Consider the following 16,512-nt stretch of genomic DNA (forward strand, 5'->3'; position numbering starts at 1 on the left):
ATGAGGGGGCTAAGGAAAGGCTCGCTTCTGCCTTCTGCCGGCTCACTTCTTGTTCCACTTGAGTTTGCGCTGCTCCCTATCCAACCCCCCCCCCCCCCCCCCTGCAATTTTCTCCTGTTTCCTGAACCTGTTGACCCTTGCTGGGGTCGAGCCCAACAAACATCAGCAACTTGTGTTTAAGAAAGAAAGACTTGCATTTCTGTAGCGCCTCTCACAACCTCAGGACACCTGAGGGTCGATGAGGCCTCGGATTAATGTCATGGCGCTGCACTGGGAGTGTCAGCCTAGATATTTGAGCTCAAGTCTCTGGGGTGGGGACTTGAACCCACAACCTTCTGACTCGGAGGCGAGAGTGCTGCCCACTGAGCCACAGCTGACGCATTTAAATAGGAAAACTTTCACAGGTGTGTAATTAGTCCAAGAGCATATTTGAGATGTTTTTGATCACACAAATGTTTTGGCTATATTTCTGCAGCTAAAACCAGAACCTCTGCTGCCCAGGTCCGCTCCCACACACGCCGTCCCTTCAAGTCGATTTCAAGATCTCCGTTCTCATTTTCAAATCCCTGCATGGCCTTGCTTCACCCGACCTGAGCAAACTTCTTCAGCCATGTGTCCAAGTCTGCGCCCTCCAGTCCTCTGACTTCAGGCTGCTGTTTTCCCAGCTCCACCATCACAGGCGGGTCTTTCAGCTGCTGCACTCCGTCTCTGAAGTTCTCACCCAAAGTCACCTTTGCCTCACTTGCGCTCTCCCCCCTCCCTTATCTGAGGAAGGATGTTCTTGCCATGGAGGGAGTGCAGCGAAGATTCACCAGACATACCTGGGATGGCAGGAATGATGTATGAAGAGAGATTGGGTCGATTGGGCTTGTACTCGCTGGAGTTTAGAAGAATGAGAGGGGATCTCATTGAAACTTATAAAATTCTAACAGGACTAGACAGACTAGATGCTGGAAGGATGTTCCCGATGGCGGGGGAGTCCAGAACCAGGGGTCACAGTCTAAGGATAAGGGGTAGGCCATTTAGGACTGAGATGAGGAGGAATTTCTTCACCCAGAGAGTGGTGAACCTGTGGAATTCTCTACCACAGAAGGCAGTTGAGGCCAATTCATTAAATATATTCAAGAAGGAGTTAGATATATTTCTTGAGGCTAAAGGGATCAAGGGATATGGGGAGAAGGCAGGGACAGGGTACTGAATTTGGATGATCAGCCATGATCTCATTGAATGGTGGAGCAGGCTCGAGGGGCCGAATGGCCTACTCCTGCTCCTATCTTCTATGTTTCTATGTTTAAAGTTGCCTTTAAAAGCCCATTTCTGCAATCGTGCCTTTGGGCTCCTCACCATCCCTACTTCCTCCGTTGTCCTGGGAATGTTGTCGCTGTTTGTATAGCTCGGCGCGCCGTCGTGCCGTGCAGCTATCCGTGTCGGGCTGAATTTTAACATCGCTTTATTAGATCTGTTTTCTTTTCCTCCTTTTAAGGACTTGTGGGCAAAGGTGGAGTCAGCACGGGCCTCTGTCGAGCTGTCCAAACAGAAATATGAGAAAGCTGCAGATAAAGTGAAACAACTCCAGCAGGAAACAGAGACCCTCAAAATGGAGATCAGCACAAAGGAGACTGAGTTGACAAGGTAACGGAAGACAGAACTTGCATTTCTATAGCGCCTTTCTCGGCCTCGGGACAGCCAAATGAAGTGCTTTTGAAGTGTTGTAATGTAGGAAGCGCAGCAGCCAATTTGCGCACAAGAGGATCCCAAGCAAAAATGAGATAAATGAACAGATAATCTGTTTTAGTGATTGTTGGTTGAGGCATAAATATTGGCCAGGACACCGGGTTTGGGGTGGGGTGCGGGGGGCACGGGTGTGGGCGGAGGGGGGGGCCGCGGGTGTGGGTGGATATGGGGGGGGCTTACCCCTGCTCTTTACTTCCACCTGAGCGGGCAGACGGAGCCTCCATTTTAATATCTCATCCGAACAGTGCGGCGCTCCCTCGGCACTGCACTGGGAGTGTCGGTCTGGATTTTATGCTCGGGTCCCTGGAGTGGAACTTGAACCCGCAACCTCCTGACTCCGAGGTGAGAGTGCTGCCTACTGAGCCACAGCTGACACTTGCGGTAAGGTTGGTGCATAGTTGCACCTTGTGTACACCTTGCGCCCAGCAATGTTTCATAAGATGTCCATCTTGTCCGGAAGAGGAGCCCAGTGCCAGTGGTTGCTAATCATTGAAACACTGGTTTAAATGAGATTGGATTTTTTTCTTCCTCTTTTTGCTCTGTTCTTTATTTGAGTTACACCAAGTGGGGGGGGGGGGGGATACTGTGCCAATCGGGATGGGAAATTGATTAAGCAACCAATGCAGTAATTAACGTCGCCCAGAAGCTGTCCAAAGGATTACGGGAGAGCGCTGCGCACACTGTGCCTGCCATTCCAGCAGTGTGGGCCTGGATAAGAAAACAGGTATAAAAACAGAGAAAATGCTGGAAATACTCAGCCGGTCAGGCAGCATCTGTGGAGAGAGAAACAGAGTTAACGTTTCAGGTCGATGACCCCTTGTCTGATGACATGACCTGAAACGTTAACTCTGTTTCTCTCTCCACAGAAGCTGCCTGACCGGCTGAGTATTTCCAGCATTTTCTCTGTTTATTTCAGATTTCCAGCATCCGCAGTATTTTGCTTAAGAAAACAGGTAACCTACCTTGGAATAAATATTGTAACTTCTACAAACCCAGAGCACTTCCTACAGCCCAGTAAATGCTGGAAGGTGCAGGCTGTGTGACTCCGCCCCCAGCCTTTTGGTTCAGTTGAATTTCATGCAAGCAGAACTGTCCCAAAGTGGGATAAGTGTGAATCCTCAATTTTCACACAACGACAGCTCATTACATCAGCTTTTCACCTGCTTGGATGTATTCAGTTCGTCCGAGATGAGCGAATATTTTACTTTTTTAAAGAAATTTTAAATGTAGAAACATTTATTTCTGACTCTTCCACATGCCTCTTGTATTTTGGCTTGCAGTCTGTCTGATACAAAGAAGCAGATTGCGAGCGAGTTAAGAATTGTGCAGGACAACCTCGAACTAGTTCAGGTAAGGTGATTTCAGCTGGGGAAAGGGCTCGTGTTGACTTCCTTCTGAGTGTGGGGGGAATTTGTGGCAACGCTTGATGGGATTGTAGCTCCATGGGTAAGCTTGGTCACAGGTTACTCTGTAGCAACAAACCGGAGACCGGATGGGTGGTGGTACCTTCAGCTGGGACCTCCCCCTTCACAAGAGTGGGATCTCTCGTTTAAGGTTTCCTTCCATCGGCTCCAGGTAAAAATGGGAATTCTGCCCTTGCACCGACCTAGAAGATTGGCAAAGGGTCAGCCTTGCAAATGAAGATATCTATAAAACAAGCAAAATGGTAACATTGCTTTTCCTGATGGACCCTTCGTGTTGTGATTGTCCCTATATGTGATGGTACTTTACCATGGAGTTACCGATTCTCCTCTCGTCCCCCTCCTCTGAAAGCATTAACTCTTTGCCTGAGTACAGCCCCACAAGCACACCTGTCCTGGGGTACATAAAAACATAGAAGATAGGAGCAGGAGTAGGCCATTCGGCCCCTCGAGCCTGTCCCTCCATTAATGAGATCATGGCTGATCATCCAAACTCTGTACCTTGTCCCTGCTTTCTCCCCATATCCCTTGATCCCTTTAGCCTTAAGAAATATATCCAACTCCTTCTTGAATATATTTAATGAATTGGCCTCAACTGCCTTGTGTGGTAGAGAATTCCACAGGTTCACCACTCTCTCTCTGGGTGAAGAAATTCCTCCTCATCTCAGTCCTAAATGGCTTACCCCTTATCCTTAGACTGTGACCCCTGGTTCTGGACTCCCCCGCCATCGGGAACATCCTTCCTGCATCTAGTCTGTCTAGTCCTGTTAGAATTTTATAAGTTTCAATGAGATCCCCTCTCATTCTTCTAAACTCTAGCGAATATAAGCCTAATACCTCAACAAATGGTCACTCAGCACATGTGACTCTTCACCAGTGAGCAGCAAGCAAGCTATTCAGCTGTGACGGGATGACCGATAACCCTGATCCCCCACTCTCACCTGATGCCTGCCCAAGTGCTCTTGCAGAGGGGTCTCTGGATGGAATTCTGGAATGGGGACCCACGTCCCCCGTAAGCCGCGCGGCCCCCTGCACGGCCCGCCTTCCCCCAGCACGCGGCCCCCCGCACGGCCCGCCTTCCCCCAGCGCGCGGCCCCCCTGCACGGCCCGCCTTCCCCCCCCCCCCCCCCCAGCGCACGACCACCTGCGTGGCCCGCCTTCCCCCAGCGCGTGGCCCCCTGCACGGCTCGCCTTCCCCCAGCGCGCGGCCCGCCTTCCCCCAGCGCGCAGCCCCCTGCGTGGCCCGCCTTTCCCCCGCACGCGGCCCATTCAAATTCTTGCGCCTGCGCAGTATCTACCGCATAACAGCGGCCGAGGGGCCTGCGCCGGACCTTGCGGGTGACTGCGCGGCTTAGCGGGAACATTGGTGGGGACCCCATTGAATTTTCCCTTTGTTGCCCAATCGCGCCAAATTGTAACTGAAAGCACCGCTCCAGCTGAGATCTGAGAACGCAGCACAGCCGACGGTTCGCACCTGGGACCCTCCGAGTCGGCGCCGCTAAGCGCCTGTACAACCTTAGCCAGCAGGGAGCCGACTCTTCCCAATGAGAAGAGGAGGAATTGACTAAGGAGCCTCATTGTGCAGTCAGTATTTTGCTCCTGCTAAATAAATGTGATTTTTTAATTTTTTTGCTTCCCAGTTTGACTTCGACACCCAGAAAAAAGAAAACGAAAAGTTAAAGGAGCGTCTGAAGAAAATGGCCGAAGTGGAGGTTCAGCTGCAGAATCAAACGGTTGAGATTTGCCACTTGCGCCGTGGCCTGAGCGATTACGAAAAGCTGAAGGCGTCGAACTCAAATAAAGGACAGGTACCATCGAGTCCAACCCCCACCCCCCCAAAGTCCAACCCCTCAGTGTCTTTGCTTCAGCGCTTCTTTTACATTTATTTATTTCCCGGCCCCCGCCCCCCCCCCTCCCAAAATGGTTATCTCCCCATCTCTAATCAAAGTGCTGATGTTTGTCGGGGGTATGGATCCACAGGGCCTGGGTCTCCCACCTCCTCCTCCGCCTTCCTGATCATTCTTCACACGAGAGCCAAATCAGTAAATGTGGGGCAGGCTATTTTGCCATCGAGAGCGTCACAGTTGAGTCTGATCCGTTCCTGGGCTGATGCCGGTTCACGAGCAGGGATCACTGAGGAGTGAGCTAGAGTGGGAGCCCGAGGTGACTTTTTATTTCCCTCTTCTTGTCAAGTCTGGGGGCTCTTGAGACGAATTGTAGCCGTCCAGCTGAGGTAAGCTTGGCTCAGCACAGTAGAAGGACTGAAACCTTTTACCACTGGCAGGAGGGTCGGTAACCAGAGGACACAGATTTAAGATGATTGGCAAAAGAACCAGAGGGGAGAGATGAGAAGTCTTTTTTTTTTTTACACAGCGAGTTGTTGTGATCTGGAATGCGCTGACTGAAAGGGCGGTGGAACAAAATTCAATAGTAACTTTCAAAGGGGGATTGGATAAATACTTGAAAAGGAAAAATTCACATGCCTCTGGGGAAAGAGCAGGGAAGTAGGACTAATTGGAGAGCTCGTTCAAAGAGCCGGCACAGGCATGATGGGCCGAATGGCCTCCTTCTGTGCTGTGTCATTGCAGTACAGGCTGGGCATCCTGAATCCGCCAACCTCGGGACCGAGGCCAAGCCGGTTTGCGTGTTATTCCGGACTTCGGAACGTGATTCTGATGTCCGGAAATAGCGCGTCCTGGGCTTGGGCGTTTCCGGACTTCGGACATCAGAAACACATTCCAAAGTCCGGAAATGCCTGGGCCCAGGTTGCAGTTTGACAGGGTGTCCGGATTCCGGAACATTTTGCGGATTCCGGACGACCCTGCCACCAATCGTTCCGGAGTCCGGAACATCCCGGGTTCCGGATTTTGGATGCTCAACCTGTACTATGTATATATTTTTTTTTAATTGCCGTAATATGTGTCTGGCTGTGGTTTATACCAACAGCTCCAGGAGCAGGTAGAGAATCTCCGCCAGCGCCTGAAGGGGACCGAAGAGCAGTTGCAGCTGGCCCAGCAGCGGCAGATCCAGTCCGCTGCGGAACTGAGGGCCGCGGAGGCCGACCGGGAGAAGAGTGACGCCAATCTCCACGACGCTCACCAAGACATTCAGCACTGGAAAAACAAATTCCAAAAGATCGACCAAATCTTTTCAAAGAGTGAGGTAACCGCAGCCAGGAAATCATTTAAAAAATATTCAACAACAACTTGCATTTTTACAGCGCCTTTAACCTCGTTTAAAAACGTCCCCAAGGTGCTTCACGGGAGCGTTCTCAAATAAAAGTTGGCACTAAGCCGCATGAGATAGTGGGACAGGTGACCAAAAGCTTGGTCAAAGAGGTGGGTTTTAAGGAGCATCTTTTAAAGGAGGAGAGAGCGGCGGAGAGGTTTAGGGAGGGAATTCCAGAGTTCAGGTTTCCACATTGGCTGGAAGTGGCATCGGTCGGTAATTTCAATTTTAGATGTTCGGATTTTTCAACCCGGGTTCGGAATCTGCTCTTTGTTGACTCTACACACTCGGTCTTCAGCTTGAGAGAAGGAGAGGAAGTCTTTCCGCCTTCAACTGGCTGCCCTGGAAGGTGGGGTGGTGAGGTTGGGTAAGAAGTTTGTAGATGGTAGGGAAAATGCATTGTACCTTCATACAACGTGCGTTTGTTATTTTAATTTGGGTGTTAACCTGTTTAGTTTACGTGGCTTTAACAGTTCCACTAAAATACCACTTCGAGGCTGTAGTTTTTGATATGAGCTCCACAGTGAGGATATGATCCCAACAAAGAGCTTGCATTTATGTAATGTCTTTTATGGCCTTGGGACATCCCAAAGCACATCACAGCCAACAAAGTACTTTTTGCAGTGTGGTCACTGTTGTAATGTAGTAAGCACAGCAGCCAATGTGCACACAGCAAGCTCCCACAAACCGCAACGTGATAATGACCAGATAATCTGTTTCAGTGATGTTGGTTGAGGGATAAATATTGACCCCAGGACACTGGGGATAATTCCCCAGCTCTTCTTCGAAATAGTGCCGTGGGATCTTTTACCTCCACCTGAGGGCGCAGATGGGGTCTCGGTTTAACGTCTCATCCGAAAGACGGCACCTCCGACAGTGCTGCACTCCCTCAGTACTGCACTGGGAGTGTCGGCCTAGATTTTTGTGCTCAAGTCTCTGGAGTGGGGACTTGAACCCACAACCTTCTGACTCCGAGGCGAGGGTGCTGCCCACTGAGCCACGGCTAATGCCTCTCACTAGCACAGAGCATGGGTCAGAGAATTGAGGCTATGACATCAAGCCCTATGCTCCTGTCTCATGACCCTCACATCAAGAGAATGAATTTGCTCCGAAGTGTTCCAATAAACAGACTAATGGAGTGGTATTAGAATATAAGATATTGGGATGTGATAAAATGTCTATTTAGACAATCAAGCCCACTTCTTCTGTAGACTGTTCAGCGTGTCATAGAGTTAATCAAGAATTTGAAATGTTAACAAGTTAAGGGGGAAGGAAAGGTGCAAGTTGTACACCTTAATCTTAACACTGAATGACAATCCGAGTAGGAGATAACAAACAATAATTAGATAAGATAGCAAAATACTGCGGATGCTGGAAATCTGAAATAACAACAGAAAATGCTGGAAACGCTCAGAGAAACAGAGAATGAGACCGCACAGAAGGAGGCCGTTTGGCCCATTGAGCCTGTGCTGTGGCCCATTGAGCCTGTGCTGTGGCCCATTGAGCCTGTGCTGTGGCCCATTGAACCTGTGCTGTGGCCCATTGAGCCTGTGCTGGAGCCTGTACATGCGAGGATCGTTTTTATAAATTGTGAAACTTAGGGGAAGGGTCAACGGTCACAATGCAAGACACCACTAAAGTTCAACTGAGCTAGAGAGGAGACCAGATAAATTGGGGAAAAGTAGTGGTTACCTGCCATGTAGATTATAGGAGGGAGTGAGGCCTGAGGGAAGTTAGGAGTTTGAGAGTCTCCATTTCAATATCACGAGAATGCAGGAAGGGGGAAAGAGGGTGTAAGGTTCCATGGGCCCCGGGAGGAACAAGAGACGAAAGCTATGGGGAGCAACGAGCGCAGATTAAATAGAAGAGAGAGGTCGTCTGGTGTGAAGTACAAGTCTCACGATAGCATGTACCCACCAGAGATATAAACTTCCTCCTCTAATCAGCTAATCCAGTTCGGCAAGTTAATTAATCATCTTGTCCTAACCTTGCGACAGTGCCTTTACTGACGGAGTCACAGAAACACTACTGTCGACGGTGCTGTCACTGAACTAGAATTAGCTGGTCTTTTATTAATAATAATAAAGCGCGCAATTTAAAGACTTCTCACGCTTCATCGGTTCAGATTACACATGTAATATATATTTCTAAACTGTGTATAGATTGTATGACTGAAATAACACTGAGCGTGGCTGATTTTATAGGATGAGTCTCTGTCTGGTGAGTGACCTATGTGCCGATAAACCACATGATGGAGTCATTCATTTCTTTTCTCTGTGTGAGTCAGTGTACGCAGTAGAATTGTGTCTCCAGCACAGATCCTTGTCTTGCTGCGTGATCATTTGAGACTTTTCTCGCAGGGCGTTACTGAATATTATTTACATATAGATCAGAATCTGCTTTGTGTTGAGTCGATGGCCTCCGGCGCCTTTGGGAATGAAGCCTCGTTAAGACAGGTTTCCAATGATGAATTATTTTGAACTTTTATTGGTCTACAGTACAGTGTGTGTGTGTGACTCTGTCACCTGAGTGGTCTATTTTTAAGAATTCTGATTGGTTAAGACTGACTTCACATAGTATAGTCGCAAATAAGGATGGAATTATGCATTGCCTGTGTTATTAGAACATAAGAACATAAGAAATAGGAGCAGGAGTAGGCCAATCGGCCCCTCGAGCCTGCTCCGCCATTCAATAAGATCATGGCTGATCTGATCCTAACCGCCAATCCACTATCACAGAACCATCTCCTGAATCTAACAGAATTAGACACACGAAATAGCAGCAGGATCAGGATCAGGCTACACGGCCCCTGGGCCCGCTCCACTACCCACAGGGCCATGACCGATCCGAACCTAGTCTCATGTCCAAATTCCTGCCCGCTCCCCGTAACCCTTAATTCCCTTTTCTTCTAGGAAACTGTCTATTTCTGTTTTAAATTTATGTAATGATGTAGCTTCTACAGCTTTTTGGGGCAGCATATTCCATGGACCTACCACCCTCTGAGTGAAGTAGTTCCTCCTCATCTCAGTTTTGAAAGAGCAGCCCCTTATTCTAAGATTATGCCCCCTAGTTCTAGTTTCACCCATCATCTGGAACATCCTCCCTGCATCCACCCGATCCAACCCCTTCATAACCTTATATGTTTCAATAAGATCGCCTCTCATTCTTCTGAACTCCAATGAGTAGAGTCCCAATCTACTCAACCTCCCCTCATATGTCCATCCCCTCATCCCCGGGATTAATCGAGTGAACCTTCTTTGTACTGACTCGAGAGCAAGTATGTCCTTTCTTAAGTATGGACACCAAAACTGTATGCAGTATTCCAGGTGCGGTCTCCCCAATACCTTGTACAACTGAAGCAATACCTCCCTATTTTTATATTCTATCCCCCTAGCAATGAAAGCCAACATTCCATTGGCCTTCTTAATCACTTGCTGCACCTGCATACTAACCTTTTGAGTTTCGTGCACCAGGACCCCCAGATCACTTTGTACTTCAGTACTTTCAAGTTTCTTGCCATTAAGATAATAACTTGCTCTACGATTTTTCCTGCCAAAGTGCATAACCTCACACTTTCCAGTATTGTATTCCATCTGCCAAATCTCTGCCCACTTACTTAGCCTGTCTATGTCCCCTTGCAGGTTTTTTATGTCCTCCTCACTCACTACTTTCCCTCCCATCTTAGTATCATCTGCAAACTTTGATGTGTTACACTCGGTCCCCTCCTCCAAATCGTTAATATAGATTGTAAAGAGTTGGGGACCCAGCACTGACCCCTGCGGAACACCACTAGTTACTGATTGCCAGTCTGAGAATGAACCATTTATCCCAACTCTCTGCCTTCTGTTAGATAGCCAATCCTCTATCCATGCCAGAATATTACCCCCAATCCTGTGATTTTTTATCTTAAGCAATAATCTTTTGTGTGGCACCTTGTCAAATGCCTTTTGGAAGTCTAAATACACTACGTCCACTGGTTCCCCTTTATCCACCCTATATGTTACTTCCTCAAAGAACTCCAGCAAATTTGTCAAACATGACTTCCCCTTCATAAAACCATGCTGACTGTCTTATTAAATTATGATTATCCAAATGTCCTGTTACTGCCTCCTTAACAATGGACTCCAAAATTTTACCTACCACAGATGTTAGGCTAACCGGTCTATAGTTTCCAGCCTTCTGTCTGCTGCCCTTTTTAAATAAGGGTGTTACATTAGCAGTTTTCCAGTCTGCCGGGACCTTTGCTGAGTCCAGGGAGTTTTGGAAGATTATTACCAATGCATCCACAATCCTTACCGCCACTTCCCTCAAGACCCTAGGATGTAAGCCATCAGGTCCAGGTGATTTATCCGCCTTGAGTCCCATTATTTTACCGAGTACCAATTTCTTAGTGATTTTGATCGTGTTTATCTCCTCCCCCCCCCCCCCCCCCCCCTATAGCCCCCTGCTTGTCAAGTGTTGGGATATTCTTGGTGTCCTCTACTGTAAAGACTGATACAAAATATTCATTCAGTGTTTTTGCCATCTCCATATTTCCCACCATTAATTTCCCGGTCTCATCCTCTAAGGGACCAACATTTACTTTAGCCACCCTTTTTCTTTTTATATAACTATAAAAACTCTTACTATCTGTCTTTATATTTTTTGCTAATTTACTTTCATAATCTATCTTCCCTTTCTTAATCAATCTTTTTGTTATTTTTTGCTGTCTTTTAAAGTTTTCCCAATCCTCTATCCTCCCACTAGATTTGGCTACCTTATATGCCCTTGTTTTTAGTCGAATACTATCCTTAATTTCTTTACTTAGCCACGGATGGCTGTCTTTTCTTTTACACCCTTTTTTTCTCAGTGGAATATACTTTTTTTGGAAGTTGTAAAATAACTCCTTAAATGTACACCACTGATCATGTATCGTCTTATCCTTTAACCTATTTTCCCAATCCACTTTACTCAATTCCGCTCTCATACCTTCATAGTCTCCTTTATTCAAGCTTAGCACGCTTGTTTGAGATACAACCTCCTCACCCTCTAACTGAATATGGAATTCAACCATGTTATGGTCACTCATTCCAAGGGGATCCTTTACTAGGACATTTTTAATTAATCCTGTCTCGTTACACAGGACCAGATCTAAGGTTGCTTGCCCCCTAGTTGGTTCAGTTACATACTGCTCAAGAAACCCATCCCTAATACACTCAATGAACTCATCCTCAAGGCAGCCCTGCCCAATTTGATTCGTCCAATTTATATGATAGTTAAAACCCCCCATAATTATAGATGTTCCCTTATTACAAGCCTCAACTATTTCCTGATTGATACTCCGTCCAACCGAGTTGCAACTGTTCGGAGGCCTGTATACTACGCCCACTAGTGTTTTTTTTCCCCTTATTATTCCTTATCTCCACCCAAACTGTTTCATTATCCTGATCTTTTGACCCAATATCATTTCTCTGTATTACAGTGATTCCTTCCTTTATTAACATAGCCACCCCACCTCCCCTTCCTTCCTGCCTGTCCTTCCTGATTGTTAAATAACCTGGTATGTTTAATTCCCAGGCATTGTCACCCTGTAGCCATGTTTCTGTAATGGCCACAAGATCATACCCATATGTAGCTATTTGTGCCTTTAACTCGTCTATTTTGTTACGAATGCTACGTGCATTCAGATAGAGAACTTTCAAATATGTTTTGTGACACTTAGTTCCTGCTTTTGCCCTTTTTATTACTTTACCTTTTACTCCACATCTTCTGCCCCTTCCTGACACGCTCTGGTTTTTAATTTCCCCACTGCTACCTAAGTCTTTGACCTTCTCTGTTGTCATTTTTATTATTTGTTCTCTAGGAAGCTCCCCCCCACTAGTTAGTTTAAAGCCCTCTCTACAGCCCTAGTTATATGATCCGCCAGGACTCTAGTCCCAGCACTGGCCAAGTGAAGCCCGTCCCAACGGAACAGCTCCCTCCTGTCCCAGTACTGGTGCCAGTGTCCCAGGAAGCAAAACCCATTTCTCCCACACCAGTCTTTGAGCCACGCATTTAACTCTCTTATTTTATTTGTCCTAGCCAAATTCGCTCGTGGCTCAGGTAATAATCCAGAGATTTTTCCTCCACCTTCTCTGAATTAGTGTTGTGTTGAGCTCTTAATCCAAATGCTCTTTTATTTGCATTTTGTGTCCTCATAATGTCTTTCCATTCTGCCTCCAGCCAAGGTCCCTCTATACACAGGGTTCAATTAGCATAGAATCTTTGTACCTGTAACCATGTCCTGTTGCCATGGTTCTGTTTAGTTTCATTGTGCTGGTCATAGAATCGCACAGCCATTCGGCCCATCTTGCCTAGTGCTGGCTCTTTGAACGAGCTCTCCAATTGGGTGCTTCTTTGACAGCACCTCCCAAACCCCGCTTACCCTAGCTTGTCCCCCGTTGACTTGGCTCCACACTGGGCAGTGCAGCTATTGGCTGGGCCATTCGGGCGGCCATTGTCACACGGTGATCTTTCTGTCAATCTGACGAATAGGAACTGGTGCAGGAGCCCTAGCTAAAACTGTAGCAATGTACCCATGCATGTCTGTTGTGCTTATAGGGCTGTACTGAGGGGGGCAGCACAGCCGACCATCCACTCCAGAAGGAGATTGCAAGTCTAAAGGCTAAGCTACTGACAGGAAAGTCTTGCTATGTACAAAAGTACAAGGAGTGCCAGAGACTGCACAAACAGATTGACAAGTTGAAAGTGTTGTTGGTAGGTTGGTAGGACCTCTGTCTGAGAATAAGCTGCTTAAGTGAGAGTTTTAGAATGAAGCCACCATATTGGTTTATTTGAGACAAACCTTTTACACGCACCCCGTCGTCATCGTCTTCTCTTTCCCCCCCCCCCCCCCGCAAATCCCAGCAACATTGCTGTGGTTATACCTGAGATCAAGTGTTCCATAAGGCTGCTGTGTGCTGGGGGCTGCTCAGCATATTGTCTCCGAGGTCTCGGACTCTCCTGACGTAAGTCCTAAGCGTTATTTACCGCTGGAGAATGGGACACTTTCCATTTCGGGCTCCCAACGTCAACATCAGGTAATTTGAGGTCAGGGTGGCACGGTTAGATGCAAGAGTAAAGCTTCATCCACTGTGCCTGCGCAGTGAACCACAGCCAGAGAAGACCACTTCCTCCTGTGCTAGTGTGACATTTTTTCCATTTCTCACCAACCAACCCGAGACCTTTTCTGAGCGATTATTGCCAATCCGGTGCTGAATTAGGGGGCACTTTGTGGCGTGTGTCCATACCCACTAAGAACTGGGCGAGGACTGGCCCGGCACTAATTTCAACAAATGCGCAATTTTGTGAAAGTAGCAAAAAATCGTGTTGTCTCCACCCTCCAGTGGTAAATAACGCTTCGGACGCCATGCTTGAGGAGAGCCGACCCCTCTCATCAACTAAACCTGTATCAGCAGACATTTCCTGTTGGTTCAGGGTTCCAGGGGAATCCAGTGAGAGAGGCCTAAAGAAATGAAGATGGGGTCTGGATATCCGAATTGGGTACGACACTGTTCTCTCTCTCTCTCCCTGTCTACAAATTAATGGGCCCAAAGGATTTTGGACCTCTTTCTAGAAGACCTGTGTCCAGAGGGTAGCGAAAAGTAACTGTACAAAGACACTTGCCGTTCAAGTTAGCAGGTCAGGTCAGTGTGGAAGGACCTGATTACTGAACCACTTGTGGATCAAGGTTGGGGAGAGGGATTGAGTGAAGTGGCAAAATGTTCAATTCAATTCAATTCAATTTTATTTGCCATATGTACTAGTACAATGGAATGCTTACTCCCCGTCGGGACACGTCAGCTATTCTTACAGCACCGTGTTCAGAAAGTCAATTCTTTGGCATCCAGTGGCAGTGGGAGCACGATGTCCCTCAGCCGCTCCGTCCTCCTCGTCACCGCGGCCTCCTCCTCACTGTTGCCGGCTCGGCTCCACGTGTGGTGGCCTGCTTCTCCTGCTCACCCTCAGGCCACCATTCCCGGCTCCCCTCCTCCCAGTCGGACTGCGAGTCGTCGTGACTGCTGCTCGATGCGCTGCGCTGCCTCCGCCCGACTCGCCGAACACATCCTCCGGTCGCCGCCGGCTCCACGGTCCGACGGCCCGGCCCCCATTTCTCTGCACTGACATAACCATCCAACCCACAGCTTTTTGAACAGGGACTGTGGGGTAGACGTTCTGAACTCGCCATCAGAAGATTTTTATTTTAATCAATAATGGGAAAATCTGAAAGTTGGATGACCCCTTTTTAAAAAAAATAAAAAAAAATAATTGATTTAAGGATTCCTGATGGCACCAGCGAGAGACACAGGTGAAATGGGGAGGTAGCTCGGCTGTCTTAGCAAGTCTCTGTAGAGTCCATCAGTATTGCTCCTACTTCAACACTCAAATTGTTCCACTCTTGTATCAATTCCCCTTCCCTTCCTTCGCTCCCCTTGAGGGGAGGTGGGGGCAAGAAATAAAATGACCAAAATGTTGAACTGTTCCAGAAGCTTGATGGTAACATCACTTGCTCCCCAACTCTATATTTGAGTTTTAAGTTCTGCAGCTAGCGGCTGACTATGACTGTGACGAGACCCCTTCGGTCTTGGCTCCTGCCACCCGACAGAATGATTCAGAACCACCGCCCTCCCTCCCGGCTGTGGCGATTTGCATTTGAGTGTGCAGGCGCCGCTTATTGAGAGCTTCTCCTTGTAGTTCTGTAATTAAAAACAAGTATCTGTTTTCTGTGCAACAGGAAGACAAGAATAAATGCCACTCTCCAATCAAGGAGATTGTTGAGATCGCAGAAAATGCAGAGACAGGTAGAGGAACGGAATGATTAGAGAAAAAAAAACTAGAATTTAAAGGAGGACAATTAGTGTTTAAGTATTCCGAATACATTGTCCTATAAGTATGGAAGATAGCTCCTAAAATCAATACATTTTTAATAGAAATCTCTGACATAAATTGGCCAGGTTAGGATTCTGCAGCATCCCCAGGATTCTAAATAATTGGATCTGTTTTTAAAGTTCTGACAAAGTGTGGATAGACTGTTACGTTGAAATGTTGCAGTAACTGCTTTTTTTTTACGCTGCAGTATTTAATTAGCTCACTGAGTACCTCTTGTGGCAAAAGCCTGGTACTGCAGCATTGCAAAACAAGATGGGCTCCCTGTACAATACCCGGTCCTGTTAGGGCTGGGATCTAAATGCCAACAAAAATAAATTACAACTTTTTTTTCAAATTTGAATATTTTCTCTCTTTCCCTGTACTGTTTCCAAGGGTGTTTTTCGTTCAGTGCTTCATGATTCTTAAAAAGAAAGGCGTTGCATTTATATAGCGCCTTTCAGGACGTCCCAAAGCGCTTTGCAGCCAATGGAGTGCTTTTGAAGTAGTCACTGTTGTAATGTAGGAAACGTGGCAGCCAGTTTACGCACAGCAAGCTCCCACAAACCGCAATGTGATGATCTGTTTTAGTGATGTTGGTTGAGGTATAAATATTGACCCAGGGCACCAGGAGAACTCCCTTACTCTTGGAAAAGTGCCATGGGATCGTTTACGTCCACCTGCGAGGGAAGACTTGGTTTAACATCTCATCCGAAAGGCGGCGCCTCCGACAGTGCAGCGCCCATCAGTACTGCACTGGAAGTGTCCGCCTAGATTATGTGCTGTGGAGGGAACCCATAACCACCTGACTCCGAGGTGAGCGTGCTGCCACTGACGCACGCTCATCAATTGAGGACTTGGTCCCATTGTACAATACTTGAAGAAAACCATGATGAAGGGAGTACAGTGTGCTGTGGCCACAGGGGTGCTGCAAGAAATAATAACTTCATTATTGGGGCTTTAGTTTTCCAAATGTTTACTTCAACTAAAGCAAAATGCTTGAAGTTTGGATAAAAGAACAGCAACAATCTTTGTTTCTCAAGACTTCAGTTTTTCAATGCCTCTTTTATTGTGGAAAGATTTACCCGAGAACATTTAGTTGATTCATGAGACATGCATGACTTTTTTTTATTCATTCACGGGGATGTGGGCGTTGCTGACAAGGCCGGCATTTATTGCCTATTCCTGAAAAGCCAATTCCTACTTGCTGGGATGTGCATGTTGCAGCGACTCTGAAATTAGTCTG

General features: G+C 47.2%; 1 protein-coding gene across 5 annotated transcripts in view; it reads left to right on the forward strand.

The window, feature by feature from the left end:
• The window catches only part of LOC147101011 (uncharacterized), a 49,452-nt gene that overhangs the window by 17,161 nt on the left and 15,779 nt on the right, over positions 1 to 16,512 (forward strand). For all 5 annotated transcript variants that reach the window (XM_085966170.1, XM_085966169.1, XM_085966168.1 and 2 more), the window contains 4 exons: positions 1,484 to 1,632; positions 3,015 to 3,084; positions 4,796 to 4,963; positions 6,102 to 6,317. In XM_085966170.1, coding sequence (XP_085822296.1) covers positions 1,484 to 1,632; positions 3,015 to 3,084; positions 4,796 to 4,963; positions 6,102 to 6,317 — 603 coding nt within the window. The remainder of the gene's footprint in view (positions 1 to 1,483; positions 1,633 to 3,014; positions 3,085 to 4,795; positions 4,964 to 6,101; positions 6,318 to 16,512) is intronic.

Source organism: Somniosus microcephalus, chromosome 24 (genome assembly GCF_052327205.1).
Source record: "Somniosus microcephalus isolate GS21.2 chromosome 24, FLI_Smic_1.0, whole genome shotgun sequence".
NCBI classification, from domain to species: Eukaryota; Metazoa; Chordata; class Chondrichthyes; order Squaliformes; family Somniosidae; genus Somniosus; species Somniosus microcephalus.